This window comes from Chamaea fasciata, unplaced genomic scaffold (assembly GCF_029207755.1).
Source record: "Chamaea fasciata isolate MVZ Bird 193981 ecotype frontalis unplaced genomic scaffold, bChaFas1.0.hap1 SCAF_6, whole genome shotgun sequence".
NCBI lineage: Eukaryota > Metazoa > Chordata > Aves > Passeriformes > Sylviidae > Chamaea > Chamaea fasciata.
Window position 1 is genome coordinate 37452173 of NW_027094091.1, and position 20807 is coordinate 37472979.

Sequence of the window (20807 nt, forward strand, 5' to 3'; positions counted from 1 at the left end):
TTTATCTCTACATGTTTCGTGCTCTGAGATCTCACTTATCTGTTTAAATTGAGTGATTCATTTGCTCATCAGTTTCAGATAGTGATTGGTTCAAAGATGGAAGGTGCCCTTGAAATTCTGTCTTTGGGGCAGAATAAAACAGAATAATCAAGCATTCTGTTCGAGTCTACCTGCAACTGTCATTGGAAAGGTTTTATTATGTCTATTACTATTCTCAAGATAATTTTTTTTCTTACATGTCCTTCTACTTTCTTTTTCATGCTTCTTGGACTTAAAGGATGAACATGTAATAACTCCTGTCCAGGAATCTGAGGAGGAAATAAAAAAGCCAGATTTTACGACACAAGTATGTCAAATTATATGCAGTTTCATTTAGGTAGCCTTTTAAGAAAGGCACTATTTTAATACATATGTTGGTCCTTCTTTCAGAATAAGCGAGAAATTCTGAGAAGATTAAATCAAAATCTTAAAGCTCAGGGAGATGAGAAAGGAAAAAATGAGAGTAAAAATACCTCTGAATCAGCTGGATCTGTAGATGGTAAGGAACAACAAGGTGACCAGCCACTTCTGGGAGATCGCAAAAAATGGGAATCTGGGGCATCTGAGTTGGTTGTTCCTCTGGCTCAGTTATCGCTGGAAGATTCTCTCTCTGGAACGGAGTGTAAGTACTTTTCTGGGGTTTTTTTGTCACTGTGGTATTAGTAAATCAGTTTGCCATGTGGAGTGTGTGTTTTTATAAAGCAAGTCTTCTTTGTTATTATCATCTTGTTATCAGTTACATGTCATCCTCTTCTAAATGGTGGGTGGTTACGTATTCCCTTAAATAAGGAATGAGGCGCAGGCTGAGTAGTTAAATGTTCTGCAGGAGATTCAGTAAATAATTTCATCATTTCAAAAATAAACAGTTACCTAATTAACTGCATGGTTACTTTCTTTGTATCTTTTAAATAGGCACTAATTAACAGAAAGAATCAAAAGCATTTAAAATATATGGAAGTTTCTTTTTTAGCTTAAAAATTCTGTTGTGTTGTGTTATCAGTAAAAAAAAAAAAAAGCAAGCAACTGAGGGTTTTTCTCAACTTAAATCTGTTATTTCTTTTGAGCCTCTTAGCTTATTCCTTTCTTAAATCAAGACTGTCATTCCAGATTTTCTACTTGCCTTCTCTGATCTTTTGGTTGGAAACCCTTTTTCCTGGTTTCAGTATATCTTACTAAAAGTCTGTTTCACATTGTAGAAAGAAATAATCATTGAGAATGTGACAGACTTGCATCTATGCATAGTTAGAATGTTAGAAGATCAAGAAACTTCTTTTACTGTTTTTCTTTGTTGCTTTATATCCTATTTTCCTTGGAGGGAGAATTAACAGAAATAAATGCCATAGGGGATAGCAAGACAAGAAACTTTCTAGTTTACCATTTCAAGTAAAGTTCAAGACCATTCCATGCCAGTGTTAAACATTTTTCATACTGCTTTCTTTTGGAGTGCCTGAATTTCTGAAAAGAGCTACTGGTGCTGTTAAGTTGCATATGTCAACTGGCATTGAATAACTCCTGTTGTTGATTGGAATTGGCAGAAAAAAAAACTCTAGATAAGCACAGTCTTTAAGGCTGTATGACTTGGGGTGAGGTGACATGAGTTCTGGCTTTGTAGCCTTTTTAGTTTTAAAGTTTATGGAGGTTGTTTGATGGCTTATTATATAGAAAATGAATAAAATTTTCTAATTTAAAAAAAGTTTTTCTGTTTGTGTCCCAAAGGTCAAACTCTGGGGGAAGTAATTAAATTAGATATTGGTGAACCTCACAGGAAAGTCTGGGGCAAAAGCCCTACTGATTCAGTTCTGAGGATCCTAGGAGAAGCAGAGCTGCAGCTGCAAACTGACATACTTGAAGAACAAGATGAGATAAATGGTAAGCACAGTGGGTAATTATCTGCACTGCAAGTGTAGTGACAGTTTATCTACTGAGAAAAATCTTGAAGTAATAGAAGCGTATTCTCATATTCTCTCTTGCTTTCTACTTCTGGGTGTTGTCTCAGTTCTGAATGTAAGCACAAGCTGATACTGGAGGACACAAAATATTTCAAACTCAGTGAAGTGGTAAGAAATTTATCAGGGTGTGTTGAAAGGAAAGGATCTTCATTTTGCTGAAAAGTTTAAACTTTGCCTTTTAATAGAAACAATGCTATTTTTTGAAAGGATGTCATCATCTAAATATTGCATTATATGCTTCCTGTAACCTTATTGGCAGCATGTGGCTTACCGTATCAGTTCATTTTTTTTTTTTCCTGGTCAACTCCTGCCCTTCATTCATTCTAAGGACAAAAGGACTTAAATTTATTCCAAATATAAACTTGTACTAATGATAATGTAACATATGAAATTCAAATTTTAATATTTCTAGCTTTCTTCTTTATAATAGATGTACTAAAAGCATGCAAACTTTTTGTGTTTTCCTTTAAAGAAACAAAATTTCCCAACTTACCTTATTAGCCAGTGTAGTTTATTATCCAAATATGGTGAAGCACTGTTTAAATAATAGAATCATTTTCTATTAGGTACTGCAGAACTTCTTGAAGGAGGTCATCAGTCTTCATCAGAGGAGAAGGAGGAGAAGGCTTTTTCTCCTGTTGGAGCTCAGTCTGCAGTAGAAGTTGGTGTTATCAAGTCTGCCAATACTGTACCAGAAGAATCTCAAAGAACTGAACCAACCCTGGTACAGAGCAAACCTATTACACTGGATGGTAACTCATTTCATCAGTAATTCTACTTAAAATCTGTTTGAGTGCAATAAGTGAAGTAATGATCCTGTTTACTTTTATATCTTCCCATAAATAATATGCAGTTTTTTATTAACACATTTTAGATAGGATCACTTGCTTTCTATGCCTGTAATCCAATTCAGTAATATATTTAGTAAATTTCCAGAAACATTTTTTTTGTGTGCTTGTAGAAAACTTCAGAGTACAAGTAGAATTCCAAAGTGCTTCAAATTTTTTGTTGTTAATTTGGTGGGGTTTTGGTTTGTTTCTCCCCATCAATTGTACTGGAATCTTTTCCCCTATATGATACCAGCATCCTTTTGGTCTCTGGGGGCATGTTACTGAGGTTTTTAGAAGACATAGTTCATTGGAGTTTTGAGATACTCTTCTGGTATCAGAAAAAAAGCAAAACTTTTAGCTCTGGGATTACAAAACTTCTGCTGTTTCTGCAAAATGCAGAAAATTATTACAGCTAAAGGATTTAAGTGTAATCTTAAAATGTATATTCCCCCATCTTTTTGCTTGGTCGAGATTAATTTTTAATAAGGTAAATGACTATTAATTTTAGAGCCTGATGATTTGGAAGCAGAGGTGCTGGAAGAAATGGAAGATAAAATGCATCAGAATAAGGAGAATAAGGAGTTTCCTAGCACTGTTAATGAAGTGTGGGTAAAAGAGAAAGAGGATACGTAAGTACTCTCTTCTGACCTCTCTCTCTCCAGTTCAAACCTTTAACTGAGTTTTATTTGGACATGTCAGTTAAAATTACACTTAGTTAAAGCTTCATTGCTTGCTGCTCTGTTAGTTTTCCTGCACTTGATGACTTCAATACATTAATGACCATTTTTTACATGGTATTTCCCCTTGGTGTGGTGTGTTATAATAGGGCACAACTTGATGAAATGAATGAGGCAGCTTCAGAGAAAGCAGCGCTCAACGAGCTGCAACCACAAAAGGAAGCTCCAGCAGGTCAGTGCAAGTCTCATGTTCCATGGCTTGGCAGTGTGGGGTGCTTGAGGCATCCCTTCTCACTTCATTAACCCCAAAAGAGCAAGTTTTTATTTGCTTCTTTGGTTCTCACTTCTAAAAAGGAAATTTCTGATGGATTAGGAAGACAAATTGTGGATATTGTGTTTGCCACTTTGGAGGAAAACATGTTACAAGAAAGCTACACTGTGTAGGTGTGTATAGATGAGCTGCACTGTGTATAGGTGAACAGGACAGTGGCTCATACTGATGAATCTTAACTTTCTGAATGTTATAGCTTTTTCAAATTACTATTTAGGATGTTGTGAGATCTGATTATTTACTTAATCAAAGTGTTGCTTTGTTTGTGCACATCTCAAATTAACACTGAGCTGCAGCTCAATGTTGTAAGTGGCCGCTAATGGCAATCTTCTATCTTTACTGCATAGAAGAATTGCTTCTTCTTGGAGGTCTGGGAAGTAACTTCCGAAACAGCATTGTCAATACTGTCAAGTATCATTGGTGATACTCTTGCATCTAGTTAATGGTGGCTTAAGCAAACTGGATAGGTTTTTTCCCCCTGCTTGGGTGAATTATATTGAGATAACTTCAAAGAACTCTAGTATAAGGTGATAAGCAGCATGTGAAAATGGATGACACAGTATCAGACATGGACTGGATAATGGGAAAGCAGAAGGCCTGAGAACAGAAAAAGCTATAGCTGAGGTTGTATATTCTCCAAAAGTTAAAATGAGAAAATTTCACATTTTAATTGTATTTACTAAAATAATAAAAAATATTTTAATATTTTTAAAGTGCTATCCACTTTTCCCTCTAATTGTATAACAGAAGTTAGTTAGGTGTATTCACAGTAGTTAGGTTTTCTTAAGTATCTTGGGGTTTTAATCTCATTAGATTTGTAACATACTTTCTTTTACCACATCAGAAACTTGTTCCAGTGACTGTCAGCAAGTTGAACCCTTATTCCAGAGGGTAATACAGCCCACTGCTGTACCAACAGCCTCACCAGTTCTGACAGCTCAGTCTTCACAGGAAGAGTCTTTTGTACCTCGTTCACATTCCATATCACCAGCAAGAAATAAAGGCAAAAGTTCTCTGTTGATTGGACTCTCTACAGGACTTTTTGATGCAAATGACCCAAAGGCAAGTTTAAAAATTAAAAAGAAATACTTTTTTGTTCTGTAGTAGTATTCTTATTTTCTTAGTGAAGTTGAATGAGGCCAGAACAGATGGCACAACTCTTTCAGCAGGTGTTTTTATTTGTCTAGCTGTGTCTGCCCTGTAGTTCAACTGCACTGTGCTCATGGTATCCCTAAGTCTCATGCACCAGTGAGAGTCTCTGGTTTCCCCATTCAGCATTCTGTGTTCCAGGTGTTAGTGGAGGAATTCCAGCCTTTCTCTAAGACATTACTGAGGGAGATCATGAAGACACTCCTAACTTGCCCTGTCTGCTTTCTTCCTTTTGTGCAGTTTTTTAGAATTATCACTACCTTGCCATTATAAACAATCACTCAACAGGGCAGCAAAGATATCTTGTCACTTCTGCCAACAAAGTGATTTTTTTTCCTGTAGGATTTAATATACTAGCACAGCTTCTGTTGTGAAGCAGGAAGCCTGAAATACAGTGAAATCTTATTTTAGTGTTTTGTAAACTTAGACTGTCTTTAATATGTTACCAAGCAGGCTTTCTATTGCCTTTGTAGATGTTGAGAACATGTTCACTCCCAGATCTTTACAAACTGTACAGAACTTTAGTTGATGTTCCCAGTGTAGCAGATGTGCAGCATCAACATAATATTGAAACAGATGATACAGAAGATGAGCAAGCCAAAGAAGGACCCTCTGACTCTGAGGATATGTGAGTGCATCAAGTTTATCAAGTATTTTAGCAGGCATCTTAGATGAAGAATATTTTTGGTTAGACACTAACTGTTATACACACTTACCACCATGGAGTTTTTACCCAAATTTTAAAAATTTTCTATTGAATCACCATTTACTTGAAGTGTTGTTCCAGAGAACTGAGAAGCTAATGGGGTATACTGCATATAGTAGCTGCCTGAATTTCCTTCCCAAAATCTGTCCAAGGTGCTATTCTGTTTGGTATCTACAACTTACATTTTGCTCAAACAACTCAAAGTTGATTGCTATTGCTCTTCTAGAAATAAAAATTTCTTGAATTTTTCCTTTCTTTCTATGTTCTGGGAATCTTACTCATTTATCTCCTCTACTGTTGTATTAGAATGTTCTTCAAGTCCCCCACATTCTTTCAGGGGCTTCAAAATCTGACCCTGGAACTGACTAATCCCCACAGCTTGGATAGTCTGATGTGTCTATTCTGATTAGAGCTAGATCTCTTTTTTGCTCCAGACACATTTTTATCTGGATTGAAGACGTTATATTGGCCAGGGTTCTATAATAGTGCACAAATACAAGGATTTTGAAATTACCTTACTAATTAAGTTGAATTGAGGCCTTTCTCTCTTTTTATGAGCCTGTGGGATATCTGTTTATTCCCTGTGTGTTGCATGATACATTGGTATCAATGCTGTAATCATGTGGGACTCGGGTCACAAATAGCTGCAGGAGGGAGGGTGGAGGGTGTCTCTTTTTTTTCTTTCCCCTGCAGCTAGACTGGCTTTTCAATTTGCTGCTTAACAAAAGAAATGATCTCTTTCTACAGGGTTTGTCTTGCAAAGTATTAATTATATCAACTTTATACCACATTCCTTTAGTATGTTCGGAGAGACAGATACAGATTTGCAGGAGCTCCAGGATTCGATGGAACAGTTGCTTAGGGAGCAGCCTAGTGAGGAATTGAGTGAAGAAGAGGAGTCTACTTTAAAGGCTAATGGTGTAGAATGCATAACAAATGGTACTGAGCTGGATGAAGGAGATGAAAATAACCCCAGCAGTGAAAGTGCTCTTAATGAAGAATGGCAGTCAGGTATAATTTCTGTTATATCTATTTTATAAGTTATTTATTCATGTTAAAAAATCAGACACAGAATAATGTTTTAGCTTCATTAACTTACAGCTTAAAGTAAAGCTCTAATTGATAGTTTTTCTACATAAGTTTTAAAAAATCAGATAATATTCAGACTTTCTGAATGCTAAGGTCAGCATCTAAGCGACATTCCGTGTGGCAAATTCAAGCTTGGCTGTTTGTTGGGTAGTGCTGGTAAGTGCCTTTTTCTCTAAGTTGTCTAAAACCTGGCTTCAAGGAAGATCAAAGACAGAATGCATTGTATGTCTTGAATAATTCATGGCTGTAAATGTGAAAAAGAAATAGCAATTGACATGACTGGAGTATCTGGGATTCAGCTTAAATTACAGTTAAGTAATTTAAAAGGCAATCAGAAGGAAAATGAAATTATTCACCTTGTCCTTAGCCGAAATTAGGTATTAGTGCAGTCAGACTAAAAGTGAGACAGAAAAATTAATTACTGCTTTTAGCATTTTGCATTAGATATGCACAATGTCCTGAAGTCTCATTTCTGTATTTTAAATTCTGGTGGAAATACAAGTATTTTACTCTTGCTGTAAAATTAGGTGCAATTAGAAATATAGTTAAGAAAAGCTGCAGAAAATCAGCTTTTCTAAACTGAACTAAAACTCATCTAAAACAGAACTTTTGTGTAATTTTTATTGAAGAAAATTTTCACCAAATTGAACATCTAATAATACATTCCAGTAATTATTTTAAGGTAAAATAAATTTTGTTAATGTCTTTAATAGCAGTGCTGATGTTATACACATGCAGTACTATCTGTATCTGTGATTCTGCTGCTGTTGCAAGTGCTAGTGTTTAATACCAGTGTCCTACCTTCTAGATATTCCATAAGAATTTCAAGTTTCATTGCTGGGGCAGAGAGGAAGGCAGGCCAGCCTTCAAAAGGGTAACAGATAGAATTTGAGACAAAATCTGCTCAAGATTTAGATGTTAAATAGAGGATTAGAAATAACCTAATGGGGTTTTAACCCATTTACAACATTTCTTTTTATATTAATGTTAATTTCGTATTGATTTGACTGTTGATACTTGAATGAATGATGTGATTTGGTCAGGACTATACCTTACACTAGTCATATATAAGAATTGTAAGTAGTAAAGTTCCAATACTATGTCATGAAGTCTGTAACCTACCACGTAGTAGTATTTTAAGGTTTGATATTACATGCTCTGAAATGTATTAAGTTTTTCCCTGGTAGACAAGTTCTCTCCAAATTTGAATGCTTATTTAAGAAAATATTTTTTCTTGCATTTCACAATGAAATTTTACATAGGGATTCTGTCTTGTATTTTTTAAAACATCCGTTTTGTTAGATTTACCTAATGTTCTACCATTACAAACGTATTTTTAAGGTTTCTATAGCCTATAAGCAAAAAGATCTTGATTTCTCTCCTGTATCTTATTGCACCACTTGGCATACTTAATTTGCTACACAAAGGAGATGCACTTATAAAAGAACAAGGAACTCTGTAGCAAAATTAGTACTGGGTTTTTTAAATTTTCTCCATGGAACAAGATGTATCTCAAGGCAGAAAGTAACGGGGGGGTAACTTACATGTCTTTATTTTTTGCTGAAAGAACAGCTGCTTCATTAAGGAAGTCCTTTGCCTTGTGTGAGACAGCTGCCATGCCCTTCATGAGTTTCACCTCAGAAATTTAGAGTGGTGGTCTGGAACTTGACCTACTTTGCTAACTAAAATTCTACTTTAAAACCATACTTTGTTTTCCGTCAGGCTGAATACCTCTATGGCTAATTGTCAGAGTGGGGATTTGGAGGGGATAGTTTCCCATTTGGTTATTGGAATTTTTTTCAAGAAAGGGACTATTCCTATTTTCTTGCACATTGTCAGAACATCTGCCAACATCATCCAGTGCTCCTGAGTTTACCTGTTTGGTTGCTTTTAAAGGATATTTGTTTTAGAGGTTTAGAAACAACATTAAGAATGTAGGAAAACTAAGGGGGTTTTACTGTTGTTTTCTTTCTTTCTAGATAATAGTGATGGAGAGATTGCCAGTGAATGTGAAGAATGTGATAGTATCTTCAGCCATTTGGAAGAGTTGAGATATAACCTGGAGCAGGAAGTAGGCTTTGATAAATTAATTGAAGTTTATGAGAAAATAAAGGTTTGTGGAATAAACTCAAGTGGAAATACTGTAAGAAACAAGCACCTAGGACTGTTTGCTGTGCCAATTAACTAATTTCTTTGTGTGATTAGAATAAAAGGGTTTTTTCAATCTGTTTTGGCACACTAAAATATTAACAGAGAAGATGCCTGGCCAGTGGGTTAAAGAGAAAAACATTGGGTTATACCATGAATTGCATTTAATAAATTTGAACTATTTAATTTTATACCCATTTTACTTTTGGCAACATGGTTTGTTCTTTCCTCTAGTCTATACTTGAAGATGAAGATGAAAATATTGATATTTGTTCAACCATTGTTCAGACTGTTCTTGGAAATGAACACAAACACCTGTATGCCAAAATACTTCACCTGGTAATGGCAGATGGAGCCTACCAAGAAGGTAATCTCAATGTATCCTGGCAATTATGACTTGCCTTGTGTTCTTTCTTGGTCATATTCAATATAAGTTCCAATATACTTTTAAAACATCATAGTATCACAGAATATAGAACATACCTGTGCTTTGGTATATTGATTGGCTAAATTAATTAAAATTTTTCACAAAAGGTGTTTTTATTCCTGCAACAAAATGTGGCAAACTTTGCTGACCACTCTTAAACAGAATTTGCATGTACAGTCAACTGTAAAAATAATTGGCTTATAAAAGGTACAATATAATTATTTAATTTCTGTAAAACAGTTTCACAGATGGGGGAAAAGAAATCCAGCACAAAACTTGCAGAATCAAAACCAATTTTATCTTAAGAATTAATGAACTTTTTGCTAAAATAGTATTATGCTTTCTATAATGTTACTTGTAATAGGTTGCACCATCACCCTTTTCTAAAACTTTCATGGAGCTCTTTATCCTATAATTAGCATTTTTCAGAAGACCTTGATGTGTATGTACCATCCATCTGAGTTGGTGACTCAGTAATACATGAAAATAATTTATTTTGCTCTGGAGCCCTCCCCAGCTTAGCACAGGTTACAAGGCAGATGTCCCTCCATCTCTCAGAGTCACTCTTACGAAAAACCACTCAGACCATCATCAGTGATGGAATGGTTTTGGTTTTTTCCATTTCTCTCATGTCAAAAATTTAACTGCTGTTAAATATTTTTAGATTTCTAATGGTGAAAGTCTTCACTGGAGAGGGGAAAAAGAAGAAATCTAAGATTTTAATTAATTTTATAGAAATCAGAAGCATCACATATTGGCTTTAGAAGTGTGTGTAATGATCACCATTTAATGTATTTCAATTTTCAAAACAATATTCTAATGTATGTTAACCAATATGTACCTTCTGCATCTTTTAAATTCTTTTACAAATGTGTTGCATTAGCAGTGCAAGGTCAAGTAAGTGTATGGCTTTCTATGACTTTTATATATAAATACTTGGGGGAGGGTGTCTTAAAACTAGATGTAAAAACATAATCATTTTTTTTAAAAAGTTCTAATCCAAATTACATTTTCCTATTTTTTTTCTACTGATATAGAACTGCTAGGTAAGAACAATCAGTTCCATGTTGTATTCATGCTGTGTTAGAGAAGTATGACAGAGAAATGTCTGAAAAGTATTTTTTCAGGCACAATTTATTGATTTAATGACAGATTTGGAAAGATACATCGTAGTAGTTCATTTTTCAAGTGTCCAAAAAACTGGCAATGTAGAATAACAAGAAAATGGTTACTGTAGTGTCGCCATTTTCTTTTGCTTGCTACTCTTAAGGATATTTTAGAACTAGTACTAAAAGGCTTAAATGAATATTTGCTGAAATGTTGGCATATAAATTATAAGCTGTTGTCTGAGTGAATCCTATTAAAATGAGCTGACTTTCATCTTGCAAAATGCTGATTAACAAGTGGCTATTTTTATTAGATTCAGTTCTAATTCTGTATTTTACCAATCTGTGGTAGCATCCAAAAAATGATAAGAAAAAGTAATTCTACACATTTCAGACACTTAAATTAAAAAGCCCTGTGCTAATAGGGGTGAATAGAGGACAAATGACAGAAGGATCTTTGTGAGCTTCTGTCTCAAAAGACTTACTCTTCAAATAAGAAATGTTGGGAGAAAATCTGTTGCTCTTTCCTAAGAGGATTGTTCTAACTGTTCTAGCAGGCCACTTGAGGTGCAACTATCTTAAATTCTCTAATCCAAGATGACATGATGTTCAATATTTGTATGTAGCGCTTTAAGGCAGCTTTGGTCATGGTCCCCTCATTGGTGACAGACTTAGTGGATTCTTGTATTATTGCTTACTAAATTGTGGTTTTTAGATTGTTTTGTAACCCTAGCTTAACTTGTGTCTATGTGTGTCTCTCTTTTTCACACTGTCTCTCCCCCTCTTCTATTTTTACAGGTAATGATGAATAAACCTGACTCAGGAAATTCCTTAGTGCTCACTTCGTATCAGTGTCTGAAGTCTGCACAGCTGAACAACAAATCCTAGTGGAGAATGTAACATGGGTCAAGAGAGGCAAGACTTCAAAAAAGAATGTTGATTTTATGAAAAAGAGAAAAAACATGCCTTTTAAACTGAGATACCTTTAGAGTTCTCTTGTGTGGATTTGCATATGTGTTCCTTAAATATTCAGTGCCCAAAATTTAAAAAAACACACAGCAACCAACCAACAATAACAACAAAATCAACAAAACCCAAAGACTTCAACAAACCAAATAAAAAAACCCCCAAACTTGTAACATCTCAAATTTAAAAAAAAAAAAAAATAGAGAAAGAAATACCTGTATGTATTCTGATACAAAATGGAGACCTATAATTAAAACACAATTTCTGCCATATGAACAGATAGCTGGTATGGTAGAACAGTTGGAAGGATTACTGTTTTGTGGAAATACATCTAGCTACTTTCATACATCAAGTAGCTTTTCTTTACACCTACACAAAGAAATTTTGTTTTTATTGACTCTCATGGTTGTATTTTAATAGTATCTTAATCTAGCAGTCCAGTTCAAGCATTTCACTTTTATTGTATTTTGAGGCTGAAGGCTTCTGTCACATCTGAAATATCTTGGTGGTGTTTCTGAATCAGTGCAAACTGGCGTATAGAAGTCAAAATTGAAATGTCTGAGGGGGTGTTGAGATTGTAAATCCATTTGGAGCTAGAATACTGTTTTCCAGAATTTTTCTCCTTTTTCTTCTTCTTCCCCTTCCCTATCCCATTCCCAAAAATCCCAGTTGTTTGCCTCTTTTGAATTTTGTAATCTGGTCAATGATGATGTACTGCACTGTTGAACTGAAAGCGGGAGGGGGTTTCCAGTTTGGCTTTGAAGTCTGGGTATTCTAGTTGTTGCTCCAGCAGCCACAGGGGAAAATGAAACATTGCAGCCGCAAGTGCTGTATAATACTTCACATCTTCTGGCCCCTGTATTGGATGGCTCGGTTTCCAGCACCCTACAAGCAAAACCAGGTTTCTTCTGACACGCATTTCCTCGTTCCTTGTGTCAAAGCAGTACTATACGGGGCAGACATTAGGGATTTTGTTGTTTTCCAGTCATCATCTCTGCATCAGCTTTACTGGTTTACCCATTACAGTAAGTCTTTTGTTATGAATTTGATAAACTGTCAAACTTCCAAGTGCCCTACTGGAGAAAAATAGGTTTGGTTTTGTTGGTGGTTTTTTTTTCAGCTACAACCAGTCGCAATTTAAAACTGTCAAAAGTTGCTTTTCCATGAAGTAAAAACAAGTGTATAAGTATATATATATATATATATAATTTAAACTGTCAAAATATGTACATGACTTTTGTATAATTGTTTTATGGTGTCATTATTAAAATTTTGTTCACTGAAAAGCATTAATTTTTTAGACAGATACCAAGCTTACTCTAGTTCAGCAGTATCGTGGGAATCTGCGGTGAGAATAAAACTAATAATAATAATAAATTGCCTTTAATAGATTATTCTTTGTATCTTTATGTCTTTGATAAACACCTACTTTTTCTGATGAAAAACTATGATCAGTTGTTGGAAACAGCATTGGTTCTGGGCTATGTTGCCTCTCTTCTCATTCCCTTTCCTTCTTTATTTCCTTTTTCTTAACGTCCCACAATAAACCTTTTACCAGGCTTCTCTTCCATTCCACTTTTCATTGCATAATTTATTCGGAGAGATGATCCTCATGAGCTATGTCACTCGACATTTAGCAAATACACCCTAAAGACACTATTAAAGAATGATTCTGAATTATTTTCCTTTTTCAGGTTTGAGTTTTCAAATTAGGCCCTGCCCACCTTTTTGGAGGAAGGGAGGACTCAAAACCTTTAGATTTAAAATAATATAGAATATAACTGTATGGAAACAACAAAATATACAACTGGTATATTCTGTCCTGTATGGTTTTGAATCCCCTTAAGGTGATACAGTCTTACTGGAGTTAAGGATTGGGCCGTGTTCACTTCCTTCAAATTGAAATTATTATTGACAGTCTTCATTTCTTATCCTGTGTACTGGCTTGCTTCTGGTGAGAAAATGGGCATAATCTGCAGACTGCAAGATTTACAAACAGAGCTTTTTACTAATTAATAATTAAAAAAATACATGTAGATTGTGGACAGCTTTTTAAGAATGATCTTCAAACCTGCCACCCAAGTCTGAATATCCTTGAAATCTCTCAAATGCTAACTTAAAACCAACACAGTAAATAAGTTTGTCTGCCAAAGAAATACTTTCATCTGAAATGTTAAATCTGTATTTAATGTATCCTATAATGACATCAAGGACAGTGTGGCTGCAAGATAATTAATTAGTCTCTATGCAATTCATTGAAATTAGTTGAGCACTTGGCTTGTGTGCTTACTACATTCACCTTGAAGAATTTTCTCTTGCAGTTCTAGTAACAAATTGAGAGATGGAATGGTATTTTTCACACAAAATATATTCTGTAAACTATATAACACTGATGTCTCTGTCCTCAGGCTTGCTTCTTAACCCTTGAAGCCAACTCTAAGTTCAGTTGAGGAATGTTTTTTAAAAACCAAAGCAACCAAACAAGCAAAAAACCATCAGCAGAGAGAAGACTCCCAGCAGTGAACTGGTTTGAGCCTAACAGGCCCAGAATTCTACCACGTTTGTTGTTCTTTTTTGAAGAACAAAGCCTGAAGAGGCCTGATGAGTGCCTATTTGAAGTTACTACTAGAAGAAACTTCAGAAGAATGTGTCATCTGGTTGGGCAACGTGAACCAAATCAGAGCACAGGTTTTTCTGTAGTCCGGTAGGTGAATGGCTGATTTAAATCAAGTTCCAGTCTGCCACGTTCCTAGCAAGGCTCTTCATGCTCTTGAGAAATCGTCATTATTTTTTAGTAATTCTCACTTCAGCTTTTACTGCTTCCCTGTCCCTCTTGCTCTCATTTGAGCATAAATGCTGTATGTTTACTCCAACACGCATTCTCCACTCACCTCGTTGTTCAAAGCCTTAGAACTTTGCCCGAATTCCCTGGGAAGCAGGGCCGCGGGTGTTGTGCCGGCCCTGCGGCCGCCAGGTGGCAGCGCGCGGGCGGGCTGGGCGTCCTGCGGGGGGACACGGCGAGGCCGAGCCCCAACAGGAATTCCTAAGGCCCCGCGTTTTATTTATTTTCCTTGTAGAAGGCCATTTTCTGGAAATACCCATAAATACAATTCTTTTCTGTTTGCAAATCTTTACATTCTTTTTCCCGGAGGATAGGAGGATCACAGACTCATAGAATATCCTGAGTTGGAAAGAGCCTACAAGGATGATAGAGTCCAACTCCTCCTGGCCCTGAACAGTCACACCAGGTGCCTGAGAGCATTGCCCAAACACTCCTGGAACTCTGGTGGTCATTCTGTAACCACTCCCTGGGATGGCTGCTCCAGTGTCCAGCCTTCCTCTGGGGGAAGTACCTTTTCGTGATATCCAACCTAAACCTCCCTGACACAACTTCAGGCCATTCCCTGGGGTCACTGGTCACTACAGAGAACAGATCAGTGCCTGCCCCCACCCCCCCTCTTCCCCTCAAGAGGAAATTGTAACTGCAGCGGAATCTCCTCCAGGCTGAACAGACCAAGTGATCTCAGCTGTGCCTCATGGCTTCCCTTCACAGCCCTTCACCATTTTTGTAGCCCTGCTTTGGATGTTCTCTAGTAGCTTTATGGCATAGTATGTCCCGTTTCCCCAAATGACTAGATGCAAATTTAAATAAAATACAAGACTTTTAGAACAGTTGAAATGTATGGTTGGGCTCTGGATAATCTTCCCCTTTTCCAGAGCCAGGGGTAGAAGCATGCCCCTGACTAAAGTATTGATTTGACTTCTGTCTCCACTATAAGCTCCACATCAGAGCTCAAATAAAGCTACACTCTACATAATTTTATTAGCTGTGATTAACCAAAGGCAAATGTAGAAATGTAACTTTTCAATCCTTTTAAATGTTTTTCTTTTCAAATAACTGCTTTCCCAAGTTTTATTTTACCATTTGTTCATTCATGAACCATGTAGACTCAAATTTAGCGTGAAATAGAAATCAGTGTTTACCATTTCTAAGCCGTTTTTGCCATTTTTATCATAGCAGTTTAAATGGAGCAGTTTTTATAGTTTAAGTAGTAGTTTTAAAACCCATAAAGAGCTTCCTTTAAATTAAATTTGTGTGTTAATGCAGTTCACCCTTCAGATGCATTTCCAAGTTGATATGTTTTCCAGCTGAGCTGATGAGTTCATCAATTCAAATTGTAGCATTTAGAGTGGTTGGCTTGTGCAAGAGTCTTAAAAACACTTCTTCATCAAGTAAAGCCTTAATTGAGCTGCATCCACAAAGATACATTAATTTGCAGTTACTTATGAGACATATTTATGTGTGCGCATGTATATATATGCGTGTGTAGATATATGTATAGATGTGTGTGTGTATGTGTGTGTGTGTGTGTGTGTGTGTGTGTATGAGTTCAGCTACTGCTCCTAAATTGCTTGCCTTGAGCACCTCTGATCTGGTTCACTTTTCCAGATTTTATTTCCAAGACATTTTTAAACCAAGATGGGATTTAGCCAATTCCATTGACTCTCTTTATAACAATACAGTTTTGAGAACTCACAGAGCCAAAGACTTAGAGAGTTTTTTTACATGAGCTGCACAACACAAGCCAAAGCCATGGGCAGGTTGCAGAGTGGGAAAGCTCCAGTGAGGTAGCATTTCCTTAGTTTCAGGATGGCTGTGACGGTTCTTTCGCAAGTCATCCCTGAGGTTGACTGTATCAAGTATGAGGCTGGGGCATTGTGTGATTCACTTCTGCTTGGCTGATGGATGTTCCCTTAGGGACTGTAGTCAGCCAGGAAAAAATACAGTTCAGATTTAAATAGGACTGTGGCTTGAGCTGATGCAGACATGCTCTGAGGAGAAGAGAACCAATCATACCCTAATTTTTGCTGTATCCTGCACACAGTCCTGACAGTAATCTCTCCCCTAGGGGAAGGGATGAAGTATGCATTTTGGCTGTGTCCTTGATACAGAATAAAGCTTCCCTAAATTCAAATTGTTGGCTAAAAACTGTGGTTCTATCTCTCTTAAAAAATTTTAAACCTCAAACAATACTTCAGGGATACCATACCTTTCTTCTATTGGCTCTCCCATGACCAATCAAATGTTCTTTGTTTTATTGTTGCTACAACTATTCTGAATGATGTCAGAGAAGTTTTGCAAAACTAAGGTACATAGCTGTTTTCTGAAGTGATTGATTTGATATAGATACAGAAAGGACAGAAAACCTGAGGTGCCATTAATGATAAGCCACAACTATGTCTATTGTGGAGCTCTACCAACTTGAGCCCTGCTTAAAACTGCTTTTTATAAACTGCTGTAGGTGTTATATTTCCTCTAAATTCTGTTTCTTCCTTTGTATGGATGTGTTTAAGAAAAGACTGGACATGACACTGCCATGGCGTAGGTGACATGGTGATACTCAGTCAAAGGTTGGACTCAGTGATCTCAAAACGTCTTTTTCAACTTCATTTGTTCTGGGAATCTGTAACAATTCTTGATAAAGATGTCTGAGAGATAGAAATAAAATGCAACTAGTTTACCACAATTGTAGCGCATTTAATTGATCCTTTCCCACTGACATTAGTTTTTATAACTTACATAGCCATTTGGAGTATTTTAATCCTCTTCTTTAAACATTGTAAGAACTTAAAAGATTAAGTCTATGACAGTCAAGCTTCTCAACAGAGTATATTTGGACAAACATTGGACATACTTTTAGGTCTTTTAATTATAAGAAATGTGAGTATACTTTATTTTTTATACTCAGTAGTTTTAAGCCTCATTTAGTAGACCTGTGTTTATTGTTACCTATGTGAGAATTATTTCAATGGCACTAAAATATCCCTGATGTGATTTTTAGCTTAGTATAGCACTTTTTTTCCTGCTGTAGAAAAGCCTGATTGCACTAAGCTATATATTCAGTTCCACTGTGGTCTTTAGTACATCAGTTAATAATCACAATGCCCTGAATAACTTAACTCACTTTATTCACTTAATACTGCTTTGTCACCTTTCCTCAGACGACCACTATTGATTTCTCTACATAAGATAATCCTCTTTGTCCAGAAACTTCAGCAAATTCTGACTCCACAGACTATGAGGCCAAACATCGCCAGGTGGGAAAGGAAGCACAGTTCAGTCCTGGCCCACAACCTTTGTTAACCATGCAGTGACACTGTAGTAACTGCTTTGCTCAGATCAATAATGGGCAGACTTTCCACCACAACCAGCTGTACAAAACAGTAGTGGAGCATGGGTGAGCACTGTCATAAGGCCTCCTTCCTCACGGTACAATTAAAGAAAGCTTGAGTCAGATCCCATTGTGATTTGTTAAGCTTCTCCTGTTCAGCATAGTCTGTTCTTTCCCTCTGCTGATGATTATCAGGACCAGCAGAAGGAAATGTTCGCCCACCCTCATGCTTGGGCACGAAGCAGAGTGTCATTGATTAAACTGCTGAGAAGATGGGTGTGAGCCAAGGCACCAGACTCTGAGCTGCAGTTGGTGAGGATATGAACACATCTTCCATTCTGCTTATTCTGCCACAGTGAACACAATCTCTATCAGAAGGATGGGATATAACAGATGGAGCTATAACTTAAACCACTTTGTAACAGTTCCTAAAGCTCATCTGTCAAGGATGGTGCCAGACTGCTTGTGCAGTGTTAGTAAGAGAAATTTATGTATGAACATACAGTTTGAAATAGGCCTGCTGAGGAGCAAAATCTGTGTAGCCTATAGTGCTTTTCTTGCATTAATCAAGTTGTAATGTATTTACTTAGCACTATTTTTGTTTTCACTTGCCGGCAAAATCCCCACAGATGTTTTATTCTGCCTTACAGCAGTTAAAAAGGTGAGAAATGTATAACTGATATCATTTACTAATTGTGTAGTTTCCTTGTTTATCATGCAATAAACCATGGGGGCTTGTTAGAGGATCACAGTAATCCATAGTAGGACACATGTCAGATCACTTCCTACAGTCACTAGCTTTAACAAAGCGATCTATGACACTTCAACTCAGGTATTTTCAGCTGAAATTCAGAAGACTGGCAAGCCTGTAAGATGTGGGGTGTCCCCTATCCCTCCAGTCTGCATTTCTGTCTAAGTGGTGTCTGAAGAATATGCTGCTCACAGCTACACTGATGGTCATGGAAATTGCAGGTACCTCGTTTCTGGAAATCTTGATGCTTTTGCAGCCTTAGGGAACTGTATTTTCTTGCCATAGGATAACAGAGAGGTCAGAAGGTTTTGTGATTGTTGGCCAGAAGACTGTGTAGAATAACAGAGTGAATTGGGGAAAAAAATGCACTGAAAGCATCTGGGAGGTTTCGTGCATACTAGACAATATATTCTATACTAATTTTCTGTGGCTAAGATTACTGTTACTGAGGCCTAGAAGTAGCCAAATAAAACAGCAGGGAAGCCTTTTCTATGTTTCTTGCCTCCATTTCTCACTAACATTTTTACATTTGCTCACTCCCTCTTCCAATGGAAGCCGGGGGGAAAGTGCCGAGTACAACACTAATGACATGAAGAAAAATACTGAAGGAAGCAGCATGGAGGCCATGGTTTCAACCACTCTCCCCCCCCTTGCCCAAGAGAATTTCAGTGACCTCTTGACACCTCCCATGGGAAACTTTAAATTGACAAGAGCACTTGCCAAGTAAATACAAAAAAAATGGCATTAAAATAGTATTGTTTCTGACTTAATCATCCTCAAGTCAGTGCAAGTGAGTTAAGGTTCCCGGAGCAGCTATAACACACTAACCTCAGTCTTGATGGCTGGGTATGTGAATGTGTAACAGGACTGATTAAAAAATACTTCCATGCACTCACTAATAGTCACTGGGAAAACTGAAAACAAAAATGCCAAAAATTAAGTTATAGTTTGTTCCTGGATTGTGCTGGTATATTGGTTAAAACTAATACATTTCATGTTATGCAACACTACCTAGAGTCAAAACATTAATTTGTCCTATGAAAACAAAGGGGAAGGCATTTCATGTTCATTATAAGCTGATTGGTTATTCTGCCTGTTTTTGCTGGGGTAAGCTACTCAAGAATGATTGTTGTGACTCTTGGAAAATATTCTGGCTGTATTATATGCCAGTTGCCAATTTTTTCCTCTGAAATCTGATTATGAGGAATATGAGAGTAGGTTGCACCTCAAGTGTCTCCATACCATAGTCCCCCACATGCAGAGAATACATTTGCTGCCCAGCAACACTTGCTGGTCATTATTAACGCTGATTCTGCTTATTAGTAGTAGGATTAATTCTACTCCAGGAGACAGGTTGCTAAACTGGAGATCTGTAGTTTAGTATTAGGAATTGTTCCGTTGCTTCCTCCTCAGCACATTATTTAATTGAACCTGCAGAGATAAATGCATGTGTGCCAGTCCTTGTCTCGTTTGTCTTACTTTCTCTTATATTTCCAGTCTTTTTTTGCAACAAGTTGCCAAGTCTTCCGTGTATGAGGTAACTCTGCCTTCTTGTTCCCCATGCATGTCAAATAGAAAAGGATCAGCACAATAAATCCCATAAATAAGAATGCTTCCAGAAGACAATACCAGAAAAAAATGCTCACCAATGTATGAACTAGTATGCAGGAAAAGACCTAGCACAGGCCATTTGCTGACAGTTCTTTAGAGCACAGCTGCCTTAGCTATATATAAGGACTATGATGTGGATTAAAAATACATTTGTTTTTTAGCACAGGTGTGACCTTAGAGAAGAATTGTGGTAGAACTGCATTAGCAGTTTGCAGGTTTTTGGCACACTTACCCCTTGTCAGTGCCCCAGTCCATCCACACACAGAGTTGCTGTTTGCATTTTCTGGGACATGTGGGAAAACATTACTTGAAAATGAGTTTGACTATAGCTCATATAAAGTGTCCATTTAAGAGGTATTTGAGGGCTGATTCTTAGCTGGGGGATGGAATCCAGCTGCCTGTTTTCTTTGGCCCCAAGAGCCAGTTTCATGTGATTTACATTTTCAAAGCTGACTTCACAATGAAAGAGCTTGAGGCTTGGTTTTGAGGCATGGCATGGTTTTTGGGATTTCTTTTGGTGGTGGGGGCATGCTAGTGAGTAAATATTTTACAGCCCACATTCCTAGTTCTGCAAAATCAGCGACTCCAGGCTGTGGGACAATGTAAGTAAGCACAAAGACTGGAATTTATTGCTAGTAATGATCTATGAGATAAGATTTTTTTCTGCTAAGCCAGTGCAGAGTTCTCTTGCCAGATGTGTGGGAGTGAAAGTGACACAAATCTTAAAAAAAAAAAAAGAGAGAGAGAGAGAGAGAGAAATCTTTGGCAATCCCAGACTGATTATATAGCCTTGTAGTGCTAGCAGCCTCAGAGAATTCAGTTGGTGTCTCAATGTCCTTATTGACTTAGAAGCCA

General features: G+C 36.9%; 1 protein-coding gene across 16 annotated transcripts in view; it reads left to right on the forward strand.

The window, feature by feature from the left end:
* NEK1 (NIMA related kinase 1) overlaps window positions 1-11621 on the forward strand; it is a 44006-nt gene extending 32385 nt beyond the window's left edge. For 13 of the 16 annotated variants that reach the window (XM_066185993.1, XM_066185997.1, XM_066186000.1 and 10 more), the window contains 12 exons: window positions 278-346; window positions 430-661; window positions 1756-1908; window positions 2555-2740; window positions 3327-3447; window positions 3645-3727; window positions 4671-4888; window positions 5449-5603; window positions 6481-6692; window positions 8750-8883; window positions 9153-9285; window positions 11250-11621. In XM_066185993.1, coding sequence (XP_066042090.1) covers window positions 278-346; window positions 430-661; window positions 1756-1908; window positions 2555-2740; window positions 3327-3447; window positions 3645-3727; window positions 4671-4888; window positions 5449-5603; window positions 6481-6692; window positions 8750-8883; window positions 9153-9285; window positions 11250-11263 — 1710 coding nt within the window. In that variant the 3' untranslated portion in view covers window positions 11264-11621. Of the gene's footprint in view, window positions 1-277; window positions 347-429; window positions 662-1755; window positions 1909-2035; window positions 2099-2554; window positions 2741-3326; window positions 3448-3644; window positions 3728-4670; window positions 4889-5448; window positions 5604-6428; window positions 6693-8749; window positions 8884-9152; window positions 9286-11249 lie in introns of those variants that run through there. The other 3 variants (XM_066185999.1, XM_066186008.1, XM_066186011.1) reach the window with 3 other exon arrangements.
* Window positions 11622-20807: the final 9186 nt, after the last annotated feature.